Source organism: Sesamum indicum, linkage group LG7 (assembly GCF_026168435.1).
Source record: "Sesamum indicum cultivar Baizhima isolate 11 linkage group LG7, ASM2616843v1, whole genome shotgun sequence".
NCBI classification, from domain to species: Eukaryota; Viridiplantae; Streptophyta; class Magnoliopsida; order Lamiales; family Pedaliaceae; genus Sesamum; species Sesamum indicum.
Window position 1 is genome coordinate 11483923 of NC_142663.1, and position 23913 is coordinate 11507835.

The following is a 23913-nucleotide window of genomic DNA, read 5'->3' on the forward strand; positions in this document are numbered from 1 at the left end:
GTATGTATTTGTAATTATGTCAAACCTCAAGAGAGGTAATTGTAATTTACCCTAATATTAACCTCATTTCATATTTATATATATTATATTTATCCTTTATAAATTCAAAAATATGCAATAAAATATTAAATGAAGAACAAAATTAGAAATTTATATAATTTTCTTTTGCATTACCTCAACATTTTTTGTCCAAGCACCAATGGAAGAGGGTCAAGTGTAAAACAAGAATTTTTGGAAGAGATTTAAGTATAATTTCAATTTTTTTTTGAAAAAAATTATATTTTTGTATTTTCAGAGAAGAACTAAGTGTAATTAACCCTATATATTATGAAAATAAAAAAATAACTATATATATATGGGTTAAAATACAATTTATACCCCCTGTAATATGTGAAATAAATAAATAAACTCCTATTAAAAAAAGAGTTAGCAAATTACCCCCTGTTTTTTAAAAAATGAAGCAAATTACCCCCTATTAATAAGGGATAATTTGCTTTATTTTTCAAAATACAGAGATTAATTTGCTATTCTATTTTTAAACAAAGGGTCTTTTGCTCATTTTTCATATCAAAGAGGAATAAATTGCATTTTCCCCATATATATCAAGTAACAAAAATTCTTAAAAGGTTGGGGTAATTATTCTCTATAATTAAAAACCAATAAATGCCTGTGTACAAGCCCCATAACAACAACGTCCTAAAACACCATTCTTAAAACTTTTGCAACCACAACAACGCAGGCAGCGTTCCCCTGGAGTAAAAACCACAGTTCTAGGTAGTAAAAAAGCACCTAATATAGTAGAAAATTCAAGCACTGAAATTCATCATCAAGTGATACAACTAAACATCATATAGACAACAAAACCCAAAAGTTCAATTTCCTGTAATTGAAACAAATGTTCAAAATCAAGGTCTACAAAATAGGATTATGAGAAGGATTGGAAGTGTATAAGGTTTAGTCCAACATGACCAAAAGGAAAAATTCGACTAAATGAAATAACTTACATCTGCAAGATTGTTTCATCAATTCAGAAAGATTGCAGTAGGGTTTCCTGGTGATGGTGGGGTGGAATTCAAAACCGATGCATGATCACCAGCTCGAGCAGCAGCGTCAGCGTCCATTGCAGACAGAATTTCCAGACGTTCCAGGCCTAACTGCCGTTTAATAAGTTCTGCATTCTCAGTAAGAACCTCAATTTCACCAAAAGGCAGCTTGAGGTCCAATGCTTGAACACCAACAGCCTTAACTTCATCCTTCTTGAACCTCAAGAAGGGCATACAGAGCTTCTGTATTTGTTTGAAGTTGCCCGCCTGACCGATTTCACTTTTTTGCAATTCGGAGAGGATTTCTTGGTCAGGTGCAAATGTGCCTGTTGCCCTATCAAACTTCTTCTGGAGTATGTTCAAACATTCCTTTTTCCACCCATCGTATTGCTCATTTACGAAAATCAAGCCAACTGTTGGCTTATTCTGAATATTTGGTGTGCTTGTTTTGCCTTTCTTTGAACCGGAAATTTGCTTCTGCAAAAGCTTCCTCATTGAGACAATAGAATCTTGCAAGTATTTATTTGCTTTTTTTAGGGTGAGATCGGGTGAATCAGCTTGAGGCCACCCAGCTTTTACGATGTATCCGTCCTTCTTCAACAGCTCCTTCCAGACATATTCAGCATAGTGTGGGCAAATTGGAGCAATAAGACGTGTCTGAACATCCATAAATCGCCATAATAATTCACGGTTCATTCCTGCAGCGCCACAAGAGAGCCTATACTCATCCCTTGCAGCCTGAAGATCGTAGAACCCGCTCTTCAGAGCTTCCCGAAACATGTATTCGCTATAGTTCTGTTCTGTCGTCTTGACTGCTATATTCATTTCATTGGCGAACACACGATCTGCATAAGTGGCTGGTGGAGAACTTCTCAATGATGACTCAGCGACAAGAACCTCCTCCATCCATGAAATCTCCTTAGTAAGACGTAAGATCGCAGCATTAGCCGTCTCAAAGACAAAGTTGGCATCATCCATCCCATCACCCGCATCTGCCAGCGAGAATCTTGTTGCATCAGCTGAAAACTCTTCGATAGCTTGGCGAAGAGTCCTGAAATTCCCTGTTGACTTCGACATTTTCTCAGAATTCAGCATAATGTGCCCATTGCATCTGAATCCCCTAGGCCAGTGATGCTTGGGCATGATTGCTGTATGATTATATATACAAAAAGTTAGATGATTCTGAATGAGATCCTTCCCAGATACTCTCAGGTCAAATGGATACCAATACTCAAACTCTTGCTTCATCTTATTAAGAACAGATGATGGTATTTCTGAGGATTTAGGATAAGGGCCGGCAACAAATAAGAAATCCCAAACCTCGTCTGTTAGCTGCTCTGGTTTTACTGAAGACCTATCAGCTCCATACATATCCCCTCGCTGCAGCATATGAGCTACAGTATAATATGCCATATAAAGAGTTGAATCAGACAAGGACTCAACCAAAAATTCCTCATCCCAGGGAATACGAGTGCCAAGACCAAAACTTCGAGAACATGCCCATTGATTCAACCAGCTCAAGGTGTGTTCAAAGCCATGTCGTGTCTCCTCTGAGTAAAGATTCATGCCAGCCAAGCACTCCTCTGCAGCCTTCTTCCATTCTTGTTCTCCATAAGTGATATACCACTGATCAGTCAAAGCCACAACACACTCATCCCCAGATCTTGACATGACTTTCTTTTCAGGCTCGCTATAGACCACAGCTTGCCCCAAGTCTAAGAGTTTGTTCCTAATCAAACCTTTAGCTTCCTGAACTTTCATTCCAGTAAACTCCCCCACAAGCATTGTTCCCTCATAGAACCCTCCCTTGTAGATTATTTTCTTGGCCTCATCAAGTTTTTCCCTCTCGTTTTGGCTTTTGATCTTTTTCTCAATGCATATTCTCTCCGCAGACCTGTCTCCAAAATCAGGGTGGTGGATGATGGGTATGATCTCAAATGGCAAGACCCATTCATCCTTCACCCCATACTTGGCCCTGAATGCCGGTTTTGCTTTCAAATCATGGAGTGCCATGTAATCATCTGGAGAATCACTTGGAACACTAGTAACAATTCCAGTACCCTTGTCGGTAAGAACTGATAACATGGGAAGGGTATATATAATGTCGTTAAATGCTAAAGGGGATTTTAAAGGCAAACCAATAAGATCTTGACCAGTCAACTCAACCAAACAAGTAGGTTTCTCTGGAACTCTGGACAGATTTTGATAAGCCAAATTCAGGGCTGCCCTACTTGTTAAGATAAACACATCAGTGTCATTAATTTCAAAAGCCCCATATTTTCCATCTGGCAATACCCAACAATTTGTTTGGCCGTACATCGTCTCTGGTCTCAATGTCGCAGCAGCAAGGTACACCTTCTTTCCCTCCAAAACGCTCATTTTAGATGGGAAGGGTGAGATGACCTCCATTTTTATGAGAGTATACTCCTGTGGGATAACACCTTCCCCTGAAGCACGATCGTGATCCGCACATGGCTGACCATCCAAAGGTGAATATATAGTATATCTCAAGTCCTTAACGATCTTACCCATTTCTTTCAATTTCCTCATCTGCCACCTAACAAACGAATCAAAATATGGGTTCATATCAGTAGTGATAAATGTGCGCCTCCAATCACATCCCAACCCAAAAGCCTTCAAGTCCTCCACAGCCAGAGGTGGAAAAAATGTCAGCCAATGATACGGGTTTGTGAACTTCGCTATCTCCTCATCAGACAAACCATAACTCTGCATAATCTCCCATTGGTACTTAACAGCGCCTGACTTAGCAACAGCCTTTGATTTCTTACCCTTAAATTTACCACCTGGTTGTGTCTGATTACCTTCATTTTGACCCCCCGTTTTTTCCTCAGGCTCACCACTTTCTTCCTCTTTGACAACCGGGAACACAGGTGGATTTCCAAACTTCTCAATCTCCCTGGTGAGCTTATCAGCTGAAGCCTTAATGGGCATTCCAGTACAATGGAAAGCAAACGGCAAAAGCACATTTGCTCCCCTCAATCTATGATAGGCGGCAGCAAATTCAAGTTTTGAAAGGGAAAATGCATGGCCCAAGTGGAGATATCCATTCATATAAGGGAATGGAAAGTTACCAAAGAACTTCTCACCATCTTTGGGTGGCGAGTCCTTTGCTTCAGCCCGGAACACATCACCCTCTAACCACCATTTTTGCACCTGTGACTCAATTTCCAAAAGCCGGTCTCTTCGAGCAAAGCTTTTTCCAGATTCTTCTGTCATTTCTTCTCCAGCTAGCCCACAAAAACTACAATTGCAGAGTTGGAAAAGAGAATATCAAAATACAGAATACATGCAGTACTCAGACACAAATAAAGAAAACCACAAACGATTTACACAGATACACGTAATTCACTGTATGTTCACAAATGCAATTTAACAATAACATCCATAACAAAAGAAAAGATTTATTGCACAAATGTAAATGCAAAAACTTAGAGCACACTCACTTTCCCCCTATGGAGCCAAGAAAATATTTATATTCACTCTCTGCACCCCAAAATCACACACGGAGGATAAAAGATAGAAAAATGAGAATAACAAAGAAAATTAGTTATGAACCACTTTACCACCCAAAATATCATCTCAGAAAAAATATCAAGTCAACAAACTAACAAAGTCAAACCAACCCAGAACCAAAATTTTTATCTTAATTTCATCGTTCCAAATTACCAGATATCAAGAAAGAAAACCCAACAACAGAAAACGGAATCATTTCACAGAAACGCCAACCAGATCCATAAGAAACACTGAGTTAACAAGTGACACCAGATTTCATGCACACACGAATAAATAAATAAATTCCAACAGAAATCAAAATAATAATAGAAAAAACTAAAAAAAAGGTAATGGAGAACAAACCTTGCTTTATCAGAAGTGAAGTTTATAAATCGAAGACGAACATAACAAGGGACCCTCAGGCGATTATTAGCAATGCGTCTCAGCAGAGAGTGAGAAGCCACAGCTGGAGAGCAGCAACAAAGATAAGGGGAGCAGCTTAATACATAGAAGAAGAACTAGGGTTTTTCTGTATTGTATAATAGATTTTTACCGCGTCTCTAATTCTGTACTTTCCTTTCCTCGTCCCTCTTTTTAACCGTTCCGGGCCGGGTAGGGTTTTTTGGTTTGATTTTCTAATCTCATCTGCCCAATAATTTGTTTGTTTCCCCAAAAAAAATAAAAATAAATAAATATTAAAAGGATATATCACAAACATATTTTATTAATTTTTTAATACTAATAATATTTTAATTTAATAATTTAATACTATAATTTTTACGTAAAATTTCAACCAATCCAAGTAAATATGTAACAGAAAATTTACCAAAAAGTGATGAATAATTAAAGTAAAACTTCTCCGATGGTCAAGTAAATATGTAATTGAGCACTTACTGTGGATGTCAATATTATTGTGTAATATAATTGTCATATGATTATTTATTTTTTGTAAATTATAATTATTGATTTTCTTTAAATTGAATATTAATTATATGACAAGTATATTACACTTGTCATGTAATTAATTCAAATTTAAGCAGATCCGATCCAGGCTAAAAATTTCCCCTAGATCCACTAACGAGTCTCTACTGTTATTCTTGATTTCTTAACTTATATCCTTATTTTTTGTGTTTAATATTGAACTGCATTGTTACATACTTGAACTATTGTTTCAAAACCTGAAAACTAGAAATGACAACACAAACAAATAGGCACTAATATCTTGGAATTTCAGAACAAGATGAGAATTTAAAAATTGGGGTCCATAGCTCTCTTGATATATTTTAAGAGAAAAAGAAGAATAAAAGTAAAAGCACACCATATTCATAGATGCATGATGGAAAATAGAAGAGTAGAAGACAAAACTGGGACAAAATTGTTCCATTTACTAAGAGAAATGAATTCCAGCCTTATTAAATAAGGAAAGTAGGTGCATAAAATCTGCCTGACTCAGCTTGGAAGCTCTTTTATCTTCAAAACCTCCTAGTTTTAGTACATCCAAAACTTTGTCTTTAAAGTCAGAGGCCTTTGTCTCTCCATCATCCATCTCCATATCCTCATCATCATCTTTACCTTCATCAGCATCCATGCTCAGGTCCCCAAGAGTATCACCTAAAGCAGTTACACACATGGCCATTTCTTTGTCGTCTGAAAACCCTTCCGATGTGAGCTGTAATGCTTGCAAGGTTTTGTAGTTCTTCTCTAGCAATGAAAGGACGGTCTTTTGCCTAAATAGAGAACCCAATGTTTTATTTTTCCGGTTGAAGCAAATTCGAACTAAGCCGTCCCACTCCTTAAAGTTCACCGGAGGAAGTGGTTTCCTTGGTTCGATTCTGACCACAGAGGAGTCGACCTTGGGTGGTGGCCTGAAATTGTTCCTTCCTACTTTCAGCAAGTGGTTAACGCGAGCCAGTAGTTGAGTATTGACAGAAAGACGACAATACAGGGTATCACCAGGTTGAGCAACAAGCCTCATGGCGAATTCTCTTTGGAACATAATTACCGCACACCTGAATAAGGGGCGATGAGATAACAATTTAAAAGTAAGAGGGGACGAAATTTGGTATGGAATGTTCGCCACGCAAATATCAAAGTATGGAAGATCACACTTCAGAACATCTCCTTGTATGACCTGCGGCGAGAATATTCCAATACAAAATCAGTCTCGAGCTTTTTCTCAGCAGTCTCTAATTCGTATAAGGTTCGATACTAAAATTATGCAGAAATATGTAAAAAAAGAGAAAAACATTGAATCAACTCATGTTCCTTGTCTGTCATTTCCGCCAAAACGAACAAGTTTAACATCTATGAGGAGTTCTGAAATAGAAAACTTGGGCTTTTATCTAATTTCCCTTTCTACTTTTTCTCTTCTTGCATTGAGAATCTTGCAAAAGATTAAAGGTTTCATCCAAAGAAAGCATATAAAGATTAACATTTAACATTAATCCTTTCCTCTATCCTCATAGCTATACAAGACTATATCACAGCTAACAAAGATTCAATCTAGAACTAAAACATGGCAGAAGGTTAGTCAATTTACTAGTAGAACATGAACAAAAAAAGACATTAAATACTTGAACTAATAACTTGCTGCAATACATATAACTTCCAACTAAAAGTGTACGAAGACAGCATATCCAGAATTTAACTTTAACTTTCACTATTTATATGCCCGTGCCTATCGTATCCCACGTATCCTATTCCTGTAAGAACGGAACAAAATTGATTTTGAAGAACAACACTTGAATTTAAGACCAATCCAAATTAAACAGTCCTTTTTTCCCAAATCCAACTCCAATAGATAGAGCACACAACAGGCCTCGAAGATCAACAAACTTCAATAACAAAATCTTTCATCAAGGAAATAAAAGATTTCACGCACCTTCAACCGACTAGAATAGGGAGTACCCTGAAAACGGCGCTCCAGCTCGAGCACCATACGTGGATCAAGCTCCACAGCAATAACAGATTTGCCCGCTTCAAGAAGCTTCTTTGTGAGATTACCTGTACCCGGACCGATCTCAAGGATAATGTCAGTAGATTTTATGCCTGATTTCTGAATAATTGAGTCGACCAAGAGTGGGTTTTTCAGTATGTGCTGGCCCTTTGACTTGTGGAAGGGAATTCCACCCTGAAAATGAGGGTTCGATGCTGCGCCGCGGCCTCCTCTCTGTAACTTCTCTCTCTTAATTTTACCTCCCGCCATTCCAGTAGTAGGTTGCTGAAACTGGCGTGCTAGAGTTTTTACACAAATACACGTATTTCAATGTATTTTTTAAAAAAAAAAACGATTTAACAATAATTTCCATGACAAAAGAAAAGATTGATTACACAATTGCAAATGCAAAAACTTCAGAGCCCACTCATTTTCCCTCTATGGAGCCACAAGAACATATTTATATTCACTCTCTGCACCCCAAAATCACACACGGAGAATAAAAGATAGAACAATGATAACTACAAACAAAATTAGTTATGAACCACTTCACCACAAAAATAAACCCAGAACCAAAATTATCTTAATCTTATCATTCATATCAAGAAAGAAAAAGAAACAACAGAAAACGGAATCATTTTTCAGAAACCCCAACCGGATCCATAAGTTAACAATTGAATCCAGGTATCATGCATACACGAAAAACAAATAAATTCCAACAGCAATGAAACTATCAACAGAAAAAACTGGAAAAAAAAAAAAAAGAAAAGAAGGTAACTGAGTACAAACCTAGCTTTATCAGAACTGAAGTTTATAAACCGGAGACGAACAAAACAAGAGGCCCTGAGGCGATTACCAGCAACGCGTCTCAGCAGAGAATGAGACGCCACGGCTGGAGAGCAGCAACAGAGATAAGCGGAGAAGAGGAACTAGGGCTTTTGTGTATTGTAATAGATTTTTACTGCGTCTCTAATTCTATATTCTCCTTTTCTCCTCCCTCTTCCTAACCGGGTCGGGTTTTTGGTTAGCTTTGTTTGTCTATGAAAATAATATATATATATATACTTTTCATATTGAGAAAAATATATTACATTAACTATAAATATTATATTTCCTTTCTTACATATAATACCTTTTAGATATCACATCAACCACTACCATTATCACGACTGGATTTAGATGGGTTTGTCAAAATTCAGAACTTATCCCGTCAAAAAAATTTTAAACTCGAGTTCCCTTAAATTTGGGATCCATCGAATTGGATTCGAGAGACCCGATTAATATTTTTTAAAAATTAAAAGTATCATTTTTTAAAAAAATAAAATTATTGTTAACTTTATAAATATAAGATAAAAAAATAATTGAATTTTTTTTTTTAGTTTTGTAAATTTATATGTGCGTGTTTTAGACATTAAAATATTATTTTCTTTTTAGAAAATATGTTAAGTATATAAATATAATATATATATATAAACTATTTATGACATTACAATATTAAGTTTATAAATTATATGTAAGTAATATATTTATATTTTTATATATGTACAAGTATATTTTATATGTACTTATATAAAATATATTTTTTAAAAAAAAAATCTAGACGGGTCTGAATCCAAACTACTAAAAATCAGTATCTCTCCCAAAATCTACTTAGGTCACCATTACTTTGGATGATATGATAAATGTGTGATGTTTTAAGCTGTGATTGAAATTGTGATAATGATATGATTGATTATATATGACTATTAAAAAATGGATTATGGAAGTATTAGTCTATCTCATATTTACTATGAAACATATTGGAGTTGATAAAATTAGCCGTAAAAGAAATGGTCCCTATAAATAAAGTTGATTATTCGTGTCAAACTAAAAGTTTTGGTACAAAATTACTAAAATCTGAAAGATTTTCAGAATGATTTAACTAATTTGGATGGTTATAAATTTTTCATTACGTACTTTTTAAAATAAATTAATTATATTTATTTTTGAAGTCAAGTGTTTTGCTTAAAAATTTAGATGTAGTCGTGATCCCCATCCACAACTTGAAATGAATTTGCTTTATTTTATTATCTTAATTATTTAAATTATTAATAATTAAATTTAAAATATTTTATTAATTACATTCAATAAATAAATTTAAAAATTTATTAATGATAAAAAAACATAATTATCTGTTACAATTATTTATTGTCTATAATCCTGATTTGACATATTAGATTATCTTGAATTACCTATCGTTTTGTTGGGATTGTCGTCTTTCACGCATTTATAATTAATTTATCTCAATTGAATATATATTATTTAGCTTCAAAAATAATAAGTAGAAATACAAAAAAGAATATGATAAACCAATTTAAATTTTGAAACATTCCAATAATCTCATCAAAATGAACAAAGTGAGCATCTGAGGTTCAAATTGTACAGTCTAATTTATTCCGGTTTCGCTTAGTAGTTCAGATGTGCATTAAACGTGTTTATGTTGAAAATAGATAGCTGAAGTCGCATGAAGCAATTTTAGAAAAACATAAAAATCCGGCCTGCCGGATTCGAACCAGCGACCTAAGGATTGCTATGAGCACACTACAGTCCTCCGCTCTACCAACTGAGCTAAGGCCGGTTTGGTTCAATCCTCGATTAATATCAACTACTTTGTGTTCACAATAAAGAACCCAAAACAAAAAAAACATGACATGATGATGTAAATTTCAAAGTTCCATTTTTTTAATGAACCATATTGTCGAGATCAAATCATAACATTGATAAATTGAATTAGACAATATTTCATACAATGTGGCATCAATCACATTACATATCATATTTAAATAAGATTTATGTAAAGCGAAATTAAAAACAAATATCTCATTAACGCACTTAGAATCTAAGCAAAATCTCAACTTAGAGAGAGTAATTGATGAGATATGACATATATTATTGAGAGTAAATATTATATTTTAAATATTTTTTCTTTTTACCTAACGACGACTGGTTTTATTTATTTAATTTTCAATAGAAACAATCATTTCTAAAATAATCATAGTTGTTGCACCGTAAATCGATAATTTTGATTGACCAGGTGCTTAAAGTTGAGATCCCACAAATAAATTTAAGGTCATAAATCCTATCTAACGTGTACATACTTATCTCATTTTATGTGCGTTCGTTGTAATTTATTTTGCAATGCTTAATCATAGTAATGTAAACTAATACAATTTAAAAATTGCTCAATTTATTAAAAAAACATTCATGTATATTATTATAATTATAGCTTTTATAAAAAATTCAATAATTCTCAATAAGTTCTCATTTTAAATTGTATGAATATTAGACATTATCTTAAATGGGATGCAAGTTCACATTGCATATATTTTGCTTTGTTTTTATTTTTTTGGGCATCAATGTGGTGCCACTTAGAAAGTATTTAATGCTGTGATAGCTGGGCAATATTTCCTCATCTATGCTATATTGAATCTCATTTCATATTATTTCTCGTTGAAGTGTCATGAGATAAAACTACAAGCAATTGTAGCATAATATTTCCACTCTTCTAAATGGAAAAATTCTATACCCCGACTTATAGTTTATTTACACAAATCATCCATATTTTTTAGAAAATTATACATACACCCACTATAAATTTTGACATCATTCGCATAAATCACCCCTACTTAAAAAATTACACATACACCCCCACAAAAAACATCAGCATCATTACACAAACTACACTTACTTTTTAACTACCAGGGAGGTATATAGCTATGCAACAAACAGGATTGATTTTTGTAAATAGACAGAGATCTGAAAACATAAACATAATTATCTCTAAATGTTGTGTTGGACCACAAATGTCCTAGGCAGAGTTCTTCTGCATAGACATGGGAGCTCAAATGCGCAAGCCCTTGCAAAATGGACAATCCACTCAACTTGATCTGTACCAATTGGTTTTATACTCTGTTACAGTCGTTAGGTCGACGTTGAGGCCACTTTTTGGTTTCTTTTCTTGGCCACAAACTGCTTGTATTTATTTTCTGTTCTTTTATCATCAAGAACATAAAACTTCCTTCTTCTTTTCTAATAATAAAAGTATAAAAAAATAATTCAAATAATAATAGTCATACAGAGACATACGAAAACTGTTTGATTTATTTTTAATTCTTACAAAGAGAAAAATCTATAAGTGAATATGTATACTTTTGAAAATTTTCAGCAAGGGAGAAATGCAAAGAGAATGCAAAAACTTAGGTCAACATGATTCGTGATGTTTCGATTATGTCTGAAACAACTAAAAGATAGGAAAAATATAGCGAATATGTTTCTCCACTGCCGTCCTGGGTTTCTCTTCGGATCAGGAACTTTATAGGAAGTTGCTGTCTTGGGATATCAGTGTACATCCAACAAAGCATACTGCAACAATCAAAACCTTTGGACCACAACTACATTATGGCACTGGGGTAACTGTTTTTACAGATTAAGGAGATAGCTACCGAACCAAGTTGAATTCACACAAAAATCTATGCTAGCAAAGAATATTCAGCATGAAGTGAACTTATTATTGCTTTGCACTTTTGCGTCAGTGAAAAGAAAAACTAAAACAAAACTCTGGAACCAAAGAGAAATCAGGGGTGTAAGCAAATACCTCTTATCTAATGCTCTGAAAAATTCTGGATTGTAGAACGACATGCACTAAAACTCTATGGTCTTGACCAGCTAGCTTTGATGAATAAGATCTTGCGCAATAATATTCCTAGCCTCATTGCAAAGTGCGTCTGGCTTATTTCCCACTAGAGATGGATGAATGATAACTTTCACCGATCCTGGATTTAATCTTCCTTCCATTCCGGCAGGCATGATTTCACCAGTCCCAATGAGGGTAATTGGGATAACAGGTACCCCGGTCTTTGCTGCGACGCTAAATGCACCTTTCTACAAAATAATCAGCCACGCAAGCAGAATATGACTTGTCAGATAATGTTAAGAGTGAATACACATATTAGATCATATATGATGATGAGAACAGATCAAGAATGGATGGCAGTGTGATGTTTAGACTTTGGAGAACTCATACAGGCAACAGTTACTGATATGGTTATCTTCCCTGCCTGTATGCCCATACGAGGTGAATCTTAAGGAATCACAACGAAAGGATCGTTTTGGTAAAATCTGTTTTTAAGAGAAATGAAATGTCAAAATTTCAAATTTAATATATTTCAATTTGGACTTCCAAACATTCTTTCAATTATCCTAATAATTCCCAACGATTTCGAACTGATTCCCATCTGAATTCCTTGAGAAAAAGAAGCCTTTACAGAATGGAGAAACCCCACCTTTTAGCAATATCAGGTCAACACTCGATTTGAGTTACAACAATAGATGACAACTAAGATGGGAAATAAATCCTACCTTAAAAGGACCTAATTTTCCATCTTTACTCCGAGTGCCCTCTGGGAAGAAGAAAACTGATGCCCCCTTCTTGATCAGAGCCATGCATTGCTTAAGGCAGTCCTACATCCGAAGTAGGCAACAAAAATAAGACAGCTGAAAAGCACATAAAGTTCTTCAACAATATTAAAGAGTTGAATCCTATTCCTTAATCTATAATCGGGATTGTATGGGAGAAAAACAGTTTCCTATAATATGAAGTAAACATTATGAAGAAGAACCAAGTACCAATTGACTTCTGCTGTCCATGCGCTTTAGAGGAATTACTCCCAGGAGAAACATGGCCCACCCAATAATTGGATAAAGAAAAATTGAAGTCTTACTGATGAATTTGAAGCTTCTTCCAAGAGTTAGAAGAGTATATATGTCTAAAAAGCTTTGGTGATTGGCCACATATACAGCCGGGGTATTTGTTGGAGGCAGATTCTCCAGTCCCTCATACTCAATCTTGACAAAGGGAGCAACTGTCAGAAATGCCCAGGTTTTGGCAACCAGATAATGGGCTTGTCTACGATAGCGGTCGAACATGAGCACAAATGGATGCTCTAGAAGCATAGGCACGAACAAAATGATGGCAGCACAAGCAGTTACAGCGTAAAAGCAAATTCCTCTGACCTTTGAATTCAACCAAATTTCTGAAATAAATCTTAAAATGAATAAGTGGTGAGAATAGCAAGGCTAAAAATTCTACCAGAAATAGAAGGGTGTCAGACAAGTAGCATACCTAACAATGGATATGAAGCTCCAGTAGACCCAGCACTTGTAAGCTCGGACCTCACAACTACATCTCTTGAAAATTTTCCTCTTCTACAAGAACCAGATCCATTAAATGTTCCACAGAACTCCCCTTTATGGTTAGAGGAGCCCAGGGTTGGATATTGATGCGTTCTTGAACCAAATACTGTTTCATGTGGAAGACCATCTACATGAGCAAAAAGGGAAATGCAGACCAATTAATATTTTTTTGGAGCAATCATCAACTAGTATATACACAGTCCCCACTGACCGGCTGGAAAGAAGGTTAGATGGATGATACTTAACAAGAGAGATGCAGAAAAGTCGGATATAGTTACCAGCAAAGTGAATCTGATTACCCTCATAATCTTGTACAATGATAATAAAATTGGTCTCAGTAAGGTGGTACATTAGAAGTTTGTGCTGATACGGAACTATCAAATTCTTACACATAAGAGATTTTCATGACAAAGTGGATATAACCATATAAGAGTCAATACACATGCAATTCAAGGGAAATATACAATGTCAACTAGATTGGGGATAGTTTGATTTCATCTCCTCCTTCTGTTCTCACTCTTAGAAATATTCATCTTGAGGTAATACATTGAGTTTGGCCTCAGATCTTGTTCACTACGTGCATGTCAAATTACATCAAACTAATCTCAGGGCTCTAACTTATTTAATTGAATAGTTTACATATTACAATGGGACCATGTGGTTTGACTTGGGGGTGAATACAGCATATGAAAAAATCTGAAGTCACCCAATTGAATAGGTAAAAAACATGCACCCACCATAAGTTTAACTGGGAATTAGCCATATGTTTCATTGTGAAAATGTGAGGACTTTCCATTATGTGAACACTGTCGTTACCAGCATTATATTTCGTGTTATGAATTGGATATTATGACTGATGACTTAATTTAGCAAGTGTTACGGAGTAAAAGCCAAACACCACTGCTATATCACCAACACACAACTATTCACTCTAACAATTGTTACTGATTGCAGAAATATGATTTTCATGTTGGTTGGTTGTCATTACTCATTAAACTTAATAAAGACAGGTACTATCAATCATCCGGGTGTATTTTGCTATCCTATCTTCTAAGTCAATATGTTTTAATTAATATAATCAAAATGAACGCATAATCATCCTCAATAATAATTGTTTTATATGCATACTCTTCGAACAAAGGCATCAAAATATTGACACATACTACATTGAGAACAAATTGACACACTAGAATTTCTACTAAAATTATACACCAATTCATAACAACAGATGCAAAAAAAGTTTCCTCTATATTCTTGTACCATATAATTTTGCTTATTTCTTTCAAACTAAACAAGGATAAATCAGGTAAAACTTAGAACTGAGGGTTTTTTTTTTCCTTTTATTTGTAATTTCGGAGAGAACCTCACAACCAAGTCCTACTAACCATGAAATGCATAAAAAAAAAGCATTAAGAGAAGGGTTCCAGTGATAAACCTTGAAGATACAACAATTATTCTGGGGAAATGAGCAAGCTTGGTTGCCTTGGCATAATTTTCAAGAAGTGAGATTTTACCCCAACTCCGCTTATTTACTGTGATCATATTAGCTATTCAACACTCCTCACCCCACCACACCACCCAAAGAGAGGGGGGGGGGGGGAACCACTTTACTCTTTATAGCTTTAATGTAACATTCTGGCCAAGGTAAAACGGCTAGTTCAACATATTAACGAAAATATGCCCTACCAACACATATAGACTAGACTGGCACATATTTCATAGAGAAGCAATTGGAAACAATCAAATAAAGCTTCCAAAAAAGACACCACTTAGGGCATTGGGATAGTTTTTTACTGAGATGAAACTGATAGACTAAAGCACAAAATCTCAAGTATATCTTAATAAATGAAATTTTGAATCTCATCCAAAAGAAACTCACTGATCAATTAGAATTGAAAAATAATCACTAGTAGGAGTCTGTTGGGGATGTAAATGAATAAGCACAGGGTTAGTGTGAACATCTAAAGCAGTCAATCAAGTTTGGAGTGAGAGCATGCCAATTCAAGAAAAAAGGGTCCGGAACTACATGAGAAAAAGAAAGAAGTGGACAAGGAAAATTTTCAGTCTTTCCAGAGAGTGAATAATCTTGTACAATTCTTTTTCTATTAAGTTTCCATTCTTAGAGGTGAAATGTAGTAAGGAAACATTTTCTATTATTAAAATCTAATCCAAAAAATGCAATCTCATGCTCCAGCTTAAAAAGACACTTTTCGAGGATTTAAGTAAACACTTCAAAGGAAATTCACTCACATTTCGATTTTCTTTGAATTGGATGTTTATGAGGGAAGCAGCCCAAGTGAAATCCATCATGAGAAGCCAACTGTCCACATCAATATTCAGCAACACAATTGTCACTAAATAAGTCCCTCTGTTAGTCAAAATTCATTGAATTTACTGATATTAACAAAAATACAGAATAAAAATTGATATTTACCCTCGATTGATTGATTACTGACTTATTGCAGGTCCAATTATTTTTTTGGACTAAATTACCCTTTTAATGGTGAAGATATACCCTCGTCACATGCATTAACACCTGATGACATATTATAGTAATTTTGATCTATAATAAGTCAGTAATAAGTCAACCAAATGTTAATAATTTTATTTTTTTGCTTTTTGTTAATATTCAATATTCAACAACACAATTGTCACCAAATGCTGGAAAGAATAGAAAATTCAACTACTAGGCAATCATATGACTCTGGGATGCCCTCTAGAGCTAATAAACCAGACTAAAAGATCTCATCTATTATACATCCAACTTATACACTCTAGACCTATTCTCAGTTAAACATACTTCCATTAACACAAATCTGATTTCAAATTTACCATCAAAGTAAGAGCCAAACCAAATCAATAATCTTTAGAGTGCTAGGAACTACTGAGAAGGACGACAATGAGGCCAAAGCAAATTGTTCCACTAAGACGGGGCACTTGTCAATTGAACCCAAACTGATTGATCTCAATCATTACATATCTTGCACTATGTGCCGACAAATCCATCAAATAATACAAAGTTCATCCTCCCAAGAAACAAAGATTATTCAACAAAATAAACAAAAAAATTCCCAAAACATAAGCGCGCGCACACAAGAACACCTATACTTCAGAAACAATAACTCATTTTCGCTCATATTCCCCAAGAAAATCACAAAAAGATAAATTCAATCATATGAATGAATCACAAAAAACACAAAACCAGAAAACGAGTAGAAAAATACCGGTCGACTAGAAAGTCCAATCAAATGCCTTTGTTCTTGTATGCCTGCACAATTAGAAATACGCCAAAACCTAAATTTAAGAAACTTCATAAAAATAAACACACAATTGACGCACACAGGTACACATATACATACATGCATAGACAAAGAGAGGGAGAGTGTAGGAGAAAGGAACTTACTCGGATGATGAATCAAAGAAGAAGATGGCGAACATGAATTGAGATGGGAATGACTAAAATTAAAAGATAATTCAATTTTCCAGTCGAAAATATTATATTTCTCTACAAATTTGATGAATAGGGTTTTCAATTTTGCTTACATTTTTCTATACTCTGTTGTATAGGAGCAGTTTCTAATCTGTTCGCTCCTTTGAGAATTTTGACCAACAAAACAAAGATGGCAACCATCCACATCACACAGCGTAACAAAATAATATATAGGGATATTTACATTCCCTTCCCTGGGATTTGATGTAATTATACATAAACCTCTTGTAGTTTAAAAAATTATATCTAGCACCCCTGAGTTTTGTTTTTATTTAACAAATAAGCTCCTCCGTTAGTTAGAATTCACTGAATTTGTTGACATTAATAAAAAAAACCAAGAAAAAAAATCTTTATTAACATTTGGTTGACTTATTACTGACTTACTGTAAATCAAATACTTTTATGACCAAATTACCATCATAAGTCTTCAGGTGCTAATACATGTGAGGAGGTATATCTTCAACGTTAAAAGGGTAATTTAGTCCAAAAAAATTATTTAACCTGCAATAAGTTGATAATCAATCAATCAAGAGTAAATATATTAATTTTCATTCAGTTTTTTTTTTATTAATATTAGTAAAATGAATTTTGACTAACATAGAAAATTATTTGTTGACAATTGTGTTGCTGAATATTAATGTGGACCGTTGGCTTCTCATTATGGATTTCACTTGGGCTGCTTCCCTCATAAACATCCAATTCAAAGAATGTCAAAAAGTGAGTGAATTTCCTTTGAAGTGTTTACTTAAATCCTTTAAAGGTGTCCTTTTAAGCTAGAGCATTTTCTGGATTAGATTTTAATACTAGAAAACGCTTCTTTACTACATTTAACCTATAAGAATGGAAACTTAATAGAAAAAGAATTATACAAGATTATTCACTCCTCTGGAAAGACTATGAAAATTTTCCTTGTCCACTTCTTTCTCTTCTCATGTAGTTCCAGACCCTTTTTTCTTGAATTGGCATGCTCTCACTCCAAACATTGATTGACTGCTTTAGTTGTTCACACTAACCCCGTGCTTATTCATGTACATCCCCAGCAGACTCCTACTAGTGATTATTTTTCAATTCTAATTGATCAATGAGTTTCTTTTGGATGAGATTCAAAATTTCATTTATTAAGATATACTTGAGATTTTGTGCTTTAGTCTATCAGTTTCATCTCAGTAAAAAACTATCCCAATGCCCTAAGTGGTGTCTTTTTTGGAAGCTTTATTTGATTGTTTCCAATTGCTTCTCTATGAAATATGTGCCAGTCTAGTCTATATGTGTTGGTAGGGCATATTTTCGTTAATATGTTGAACTAGCCGTTTTACCTTGGCCAGAATGTTACATTAAAGCTATAAAGAGTAAAGTGGTTCCCCCCCCCCCCCTCTTTGGGTGGTGTGGTGGGGTGAGGAGTGTTGAATAGCTAATATGATCACAGTAAATAAGCGGAGTTGGGGTAAAATCTCACTTCTTGAAAATTATGCCAAGGCAACCAAGCTTGCCCATTTCCCCAGAATAATTGTTGTATCTTCAAGGTTTATCACTGGAACCCTTCTCTTAATGCTTTTTTTTTATGCATTTCATGGTTAGTAGGACTTGGTTGTGAGGTTCTCTCCGAAATTACAAATAAAAGGAAAAAAAAAACCCTCAGTTCTAAGTTTTACCTGATTTATCCTTGTTTAGTTTGAAAGAAATAAGCAAAATTATATGGTACAAGAATATAGAGGAAACTTTTTTTGCATCTGTTGTTATGAATTGGTGTATAATTTTAGTAGAAATTCTAGTGTGTCAATTTGTTCTCAATGTAGTATGTGTCAATATTTTGATGCCTTTGTTCGAAGAGTATGCATATAAAACAATTATTATTGAGGATGATTATGCGTTCATTTTGATTATATTAATTAAAACATATTGACTTAGAAGATAGGATAGCAAAATACACCCGGATGATTGATAGTACCTGTCTTTATTAAGTTTAATGAGTAATGACAACCAACCAACATGAAAATCATATTTCTGCAATCAGTAACAATTGTTAGAGTGAATAGTTGTGTGTTGGTGATATAGCAGTGGTGTTTGGCTTTTACTCCGTAACACTTGCTAAATTAAGTCATCAGTCATAATATCCAATTCATAACACGAAATATAATGCTGGTAACGACAGTGTTCACATAATGGAAAGTCCTCTCACATTTTCATAATGAAACATATGGCTAATTCCCAGCTAAACTTATGATGGGTGCATGGTTTTTACCTATTCAATTGCAGACTTTTGATTTTGTCATAAGCTGTATCCACCCCCAAGTCAGACCACTTTATGGTCCCATTGTAAGATGTAAACTATTCAATTAAATAAGTTAGAGCCCTGTGACTAGTTTGATGTAATTTGACATGAACTTAGTGAAAAATATCCGAGGCCAAAGCAAAATGTTCAACTAAGATGGGGCACATGTCAATAGAACCCAAACTGATTGATCTCAATCATTACGTATCTTGCATTATGTGCCAACAAATTCATCAAACGACTCAAAGTTCATATTTCCAAGAAACAAAGATTATTCAACAAAATAAACAAAAAAATTGGCAAAACATAAGCGCGCACACAGGAACACCTATACTTTAGAAACAATAACTCATTTTCCTTCATATTCCCCAAGAAAATCACAAAAAGATAAATTCAATCACATGAATGAATCACAAAAAACACAAAACCAGAAACCGAGTAGAAAATGAGTTACCGGTCGACTAGAAAGTCCAATCAAAAGCCTTTGTCCTCATTTGCCTGCACAATCAGAAATACGCCAAAACACTAAATTTAAAAAATTTCATAAAAATAAACACACAATTCACGCACACAGGTAAACATATACACACATGCATAGACAAAAGGAGCGAGAGTGTAGGAGAGAGGAACTTACTCGGATGATGAATCGAAGAAGAAGAAGGCGGACATGAATCGAGACAGGAATGGCTAAAATTAAAAGATAATTCTATTTTCCAATCGAAAATATTATATTTCTATATAAGTTCGATGAATAGGGTTTTCAATTTTGCTTACATTTTTCTATACTTTATTGTGTAGGAGCAGTTTCTAAACTGTTCACTCCTTTGAGAATTGTGACCAACAAAACAAAGATGGCAACCATCCACATCACACCGCGTAACAAAATAATATATAGGGATATTTACGCTCTCCTTCCCTGAGATTTGGTGAAATTATATCTAGCACCCTTGAGGCCTTCTTTCATTTAACAAATAAACTCCTCCGTTAGTCAAAATTCACCGAATTTGCTGATATTAACAAAAACAAGAAAAAAAAATCTTTATTAACATTTGGTTGACTTATTACTGACTTACTGTAGATCAAATACTTTTATGACTAAATTACCATCATATATCTTCAGGTGTTAATGCATGTGAGTAGGTATATCTTCACCGTTAAAAGGGTAATTTAATCCAAAAAAAATTATATGACCTGCAATAAGTCAGTAATCAGTCAATCAAGGTAAATATTAGTAAATTCAATGAATTTTGACTAACGGAAGGACTTATTTGGTGACAATTGTGTTGTTGAATATTGATGTGGACAGTTGGCTCTCATCATGGATTCACTTGGGCTGTTTCCCTCATAAACATCCAATTCAGAGAAAATCGAAATGTGCTTGAATTTCCTTTGAAGTTTTTACTTAAATCCTTGAAAGGTGTCTTTTTAAGCTAGAACATGAGACTGCATTTGTTTTGTTGGTCACAATTCTCAAAGGAGTGAACAGTTTAGAAACTACTCCTACACAATAGACTATAGAAAAATGTAAGCAAAACTAAAAACCCTATTCATCAAATCTACAGAGAAATATAATATTTTTGATTGAAAAATGGAACTATCTTTTAATTTTAGTCATTCCTATCTCAATTCATGTTCGCCATCTTCTTCTTCGATTCATCATCCAAGTAAATTCCTCTCTCCTACACTCTTGCTCCCTCCGTCTATGCATGTGTGTATATGTTAACTTGTGTGCGTCAATTGTGTGTTTATTTTTATGAAATTTCTTAAATTTAGTGCTTTGGCATATTTTTTATTGTGCAAGCAAACGAGGACAAAGGCTTTCGATTGGACTTTCTAGTCGACCGGTAACTCATTTTCTACTCGCTTTCTGGTTTTGTGTTTTGTGTTTTGTGTGATTCATTCATATGATTGAATTTATCTTTTTGTGATTTTCTTGGGAAATATGAAGGAAAATGAGTTATTGTTTTTGAAGTATAGGTGTTCTTGTGTACGCGCGCTTATGTTTTGCCAATCTTTTTGTTTATTTTGTTGAATAATCTTTGTTTATTGGGAAGATGAACTTTAAGTCATTTGATGAATTTATTGGCACATAATGCAAGATATGTAATGATTGAGATCAATCAGTTTGGGTTCTATTCACAAGTGCCCCATCTTAGTGGAACATTTTGCTTTGGCCTCATTGCCGTCCTTCTCAGTAGTTCCTAGCACTCTAAAGATTATTGATTTGGTTTGGCTCTTACTTTGATGGTAAATTTGGAATCAGATCCGTGTTAATGGAAGTATGTCTAACTGAGAATAGGTCTAGAGTGTATAAGTTAGACGTATAATAGATGAGATCTTTTAGTATGGTTTAATGTTTTTGATCTACCAAACATTAAAAATTACCTTCTACTTCGATAACAAGGTTGCCATACATCCTCTACTGCTCATGAATTGTCAATCTTGTAGGTAGCTAATAAACAAAGGTCAGCTCAGAGTCACCTTGCCTTGCTACACAGTTGTCTTGAAAGAATTCAAACCAATAGAGAAAAGTGCTTGTCAATGAAATCATGCTGAAGAGTTTTTAGCGCTAGAGTGAGATAACTTATAATGCCCCCATTATTTAAGCATTCCTTACAATAACAATCTGAATGGGAACACCACTTACTGTTTATTTATGTATTTATTTTTGCTTCAAGTTATGCAAGAATATTAAACTTCATATTCTCAACTCAAGTAGAGGTTTAACATTTCTAGTTACATAAAGATTCCAGAATATGTGCATATGTTAACTATAAGGAGCAACCTCATGCCAATCCACAGACAGCACATGAAACCACAATGAAATTCAGTTGGTGATGATTAGATACTTGTACAGTGTAAGAAGATTTACCTCCACAATCCTTGTTCTCAGGATCAACATAAGAATCTGGAAGAACACACAGAACACCAGGCAGACCTGTATACAACCAAGGGCCAATATAAAACAAAAAACAAACAGAACCCGATCAGACATAGGTGTTTAGTTAGCAATGAAAGAAGCAAGTCCTCGTTATGAAACTATCCAAAACCAACCTTCAAGGTTGTTTGAAGTCTCTTCATCAATCTCACACACGAACCCAAAGTACATCTCAGAAGACACATTGTATATCCTCTTCTTCGCCTCCTCCTCACTATAAAAAACACAAGCTCACACATTAAAACTATAGCAAATACACAAGGGGGGGAATGTATTGCGCAACAAGAAATTAGCACAGTATTCGCCATTTCCAATAACATTGTTATATAGCACCATATTTCATACCAACACATTAGACCTGCGCACTTTTCATTTCAGCAGCCGTATATAGTGTTCCAATGCTAGTTTTTCTGAAAGGATTGTGTCTGGGCTTTATAAAATACATATTTGTGCATATTAATAAAAAAAAATTCAAAGGCAGAGGAAATATCATAACATCAACCTTCCGACGACTTTAGCTAGGGTTTGAATATAACAATCGATCATCTGCTGTTTCGTGGCCCCTTCACCACCAGGCTTATCCATCAGTACAAGCCAGCGCTCATAATCGCATCCCGGGAAGAGAGGCGCCATCTCGGTGGGCGGAAGGTCACTGAAGTTCGATTCGGAATTCAGCGGCGAGTATGCGGAGCCCGACCTGTTGACTCGGCACCGGACCTGGTTGATTCTGGTAGAAGAACTGAAGCGGACCGCGTGGGACAATGCGGGTGTAACAGAGCGAGTTGTAGAATTCGGGATTCGAGCGAGACCAGGGAGTGGCGGAGGTTTGGAGACAGTGGACCTTTTGTGGAGGAGGAGGGAGGCGGTGGCTCCGGTTGATCGAACGGTTAGGACCGATTGGGCGATTGAGCCAGCCATTTTAGGGGTGAACCGAGAAACGGGAAAACGGATGTGGGTTTTGGGAGGGAGCTCCGAGGGGTTTAGATAAGTAAATGCAATGGGGAGCGTATTGGAGGCTGCTTGGAATATCAAGTGCGTGCAGTGCCAACATATCTGCCAGTAACTAATGGAATTTTCAGTTTTGTTGGATTCAAGTCGCGATTGCCTCGAAACGACTCTTGGCGGAATTGGAGAATTAATAATTAAAAAAAAATTTATTAATTACATTCCATAAATAAATTTAAAAATTTATTAATGATAAAAAAATACAATTATCTGTCATAATTATACATTGTCCGTAATCCCGATTTGACATATTAGATTATCTTGAATTACCTATCATTTTGTTAGTGATCATCGTCTTTCACGCGTTTATAATCAATTTATCTCAATTGAATATGTATTATTTAGCTTCAAAAATAATAAGTAGAAATACAAAAAAATATGAAAAATCAATTTAAATTTCGAAACATTCAAATAATCTCATCAAAATGAACACAGTGAGCATCTGAGGTTCAAATTGTACAATCTAATTTATTCCGTTTTCGCTTA

The 23913-nt window shown here is 34.8% G+C and overlaps 3 protein-coding genes and 1 non-coding gene across 7 annotated transcripts; all 4 read right to left on the bottom strand.

Moving 5' to 3' along the window:
* Positions 1–851: 851 nt before the first annotated feature.
* Positions 852–5114, bottom strand: LOC105166579 (ATP binding/leucine-tRNA ligases/aminoacyl-tRNA ligase). The gene is made up of 2 exons (XM_020695538.2): positions 4920–5114; positions 852–4305 (listed from the first exon to the last, which is right to left on the bottom strand). The coding sequence occupies exon 2, from the start codon at positions 4278–4280 to the stop codon at positions 1023–1025; it is 3258 nt and encodes a 1085-aa protein (XP_020551197.1). The 5' UTR covers positions 4281–4305; positions 4920–5114; the 3' UTR covers positions 852–1022.
* Positions 5115–5857: 743 nt separating this feature from the next.
* Positions 5858–8498, bottom strand: LOC105166580 (ribosomal RNA small subunit methyltransferase). The gene is made up of 3 exons (XM_011085978.3): positions 8281–8498; positions 7438–7790; positions 5858–6687 (listed from the first exon to the last, which is right to left on the bottom strand). Exons 2-3 carry the CDS (start codon positions 7759–7761, stop codon positions 5944–5946), a joined length of 1068 nt encoding a protein of 355 aa, XP_011084280.1. The 5' UTR covers positions 7762–7790; positions 8281–8498; the 3' UTR covers positions 5858–5943.
* Positions 8499–10022: 1524 nt separating this feature from the next.
* TRNAY-GUA (transfer RNA tyrosine (anticodon GUA)) lies at positions 10023–10108 on the bottom strand. Its single transcript is given in 2 exon segments — positions 10023–10058; positions 10072–10108. It is a non-coding gene; the product is annotated as a tRNA-Tyr (tRNA).
* A 1505-nt stretch (positions 10109–11613) lies between these two features.
* Positions 11614–23479, bottom strand: LOC105166581 (1-acyl-sn-glycerol-3-phosphate acyltransferase BAT2, chloroplastic). 4 transcript variants are annotated; one of them, XR_016066438.1, is made up of 10 exons: positions 22925–23479; positions 22539–22636; positions 22357–22422; positions 16947–16990; positions 15973–16042; positions 13652–13849; positions 13156–13562; positions 12889–12990; positions 12125–12411; positions 11614–11892 (listed from the first exon to the last, which is right to left on the bottom strand). XR_016066438.1 is itself a non-coding variant. In XM_011085979.3 (9 exons), the coding sequence occupies exons 1-9, from the start codon at positions 23338–23340 to the stop codon at positions 12196–12198; spliced, it is 1617 nt and encodes a 538-aa protein (XP_011084281.3). In that variant the 5' UTR covers positions 23341–23478; the 3' UTR covers positions 11894–12195. The 4 variants fall into 4 exon arrangements, 2 of the variants coding, with proteins under 2 accessions (XP_011084281.3, XP_088738903.1); XR_016066437.1 differs by having other exon boundaries at positions 11614–11908; XM_011085979.3 differs by lacking the exon at positions 11614–11892 and having other exon boundaries at positions 11894–12411; positions 22925–23478.
* Between the last annotated feature and the right edge of the window lie 434 nt (positions 23480–23913).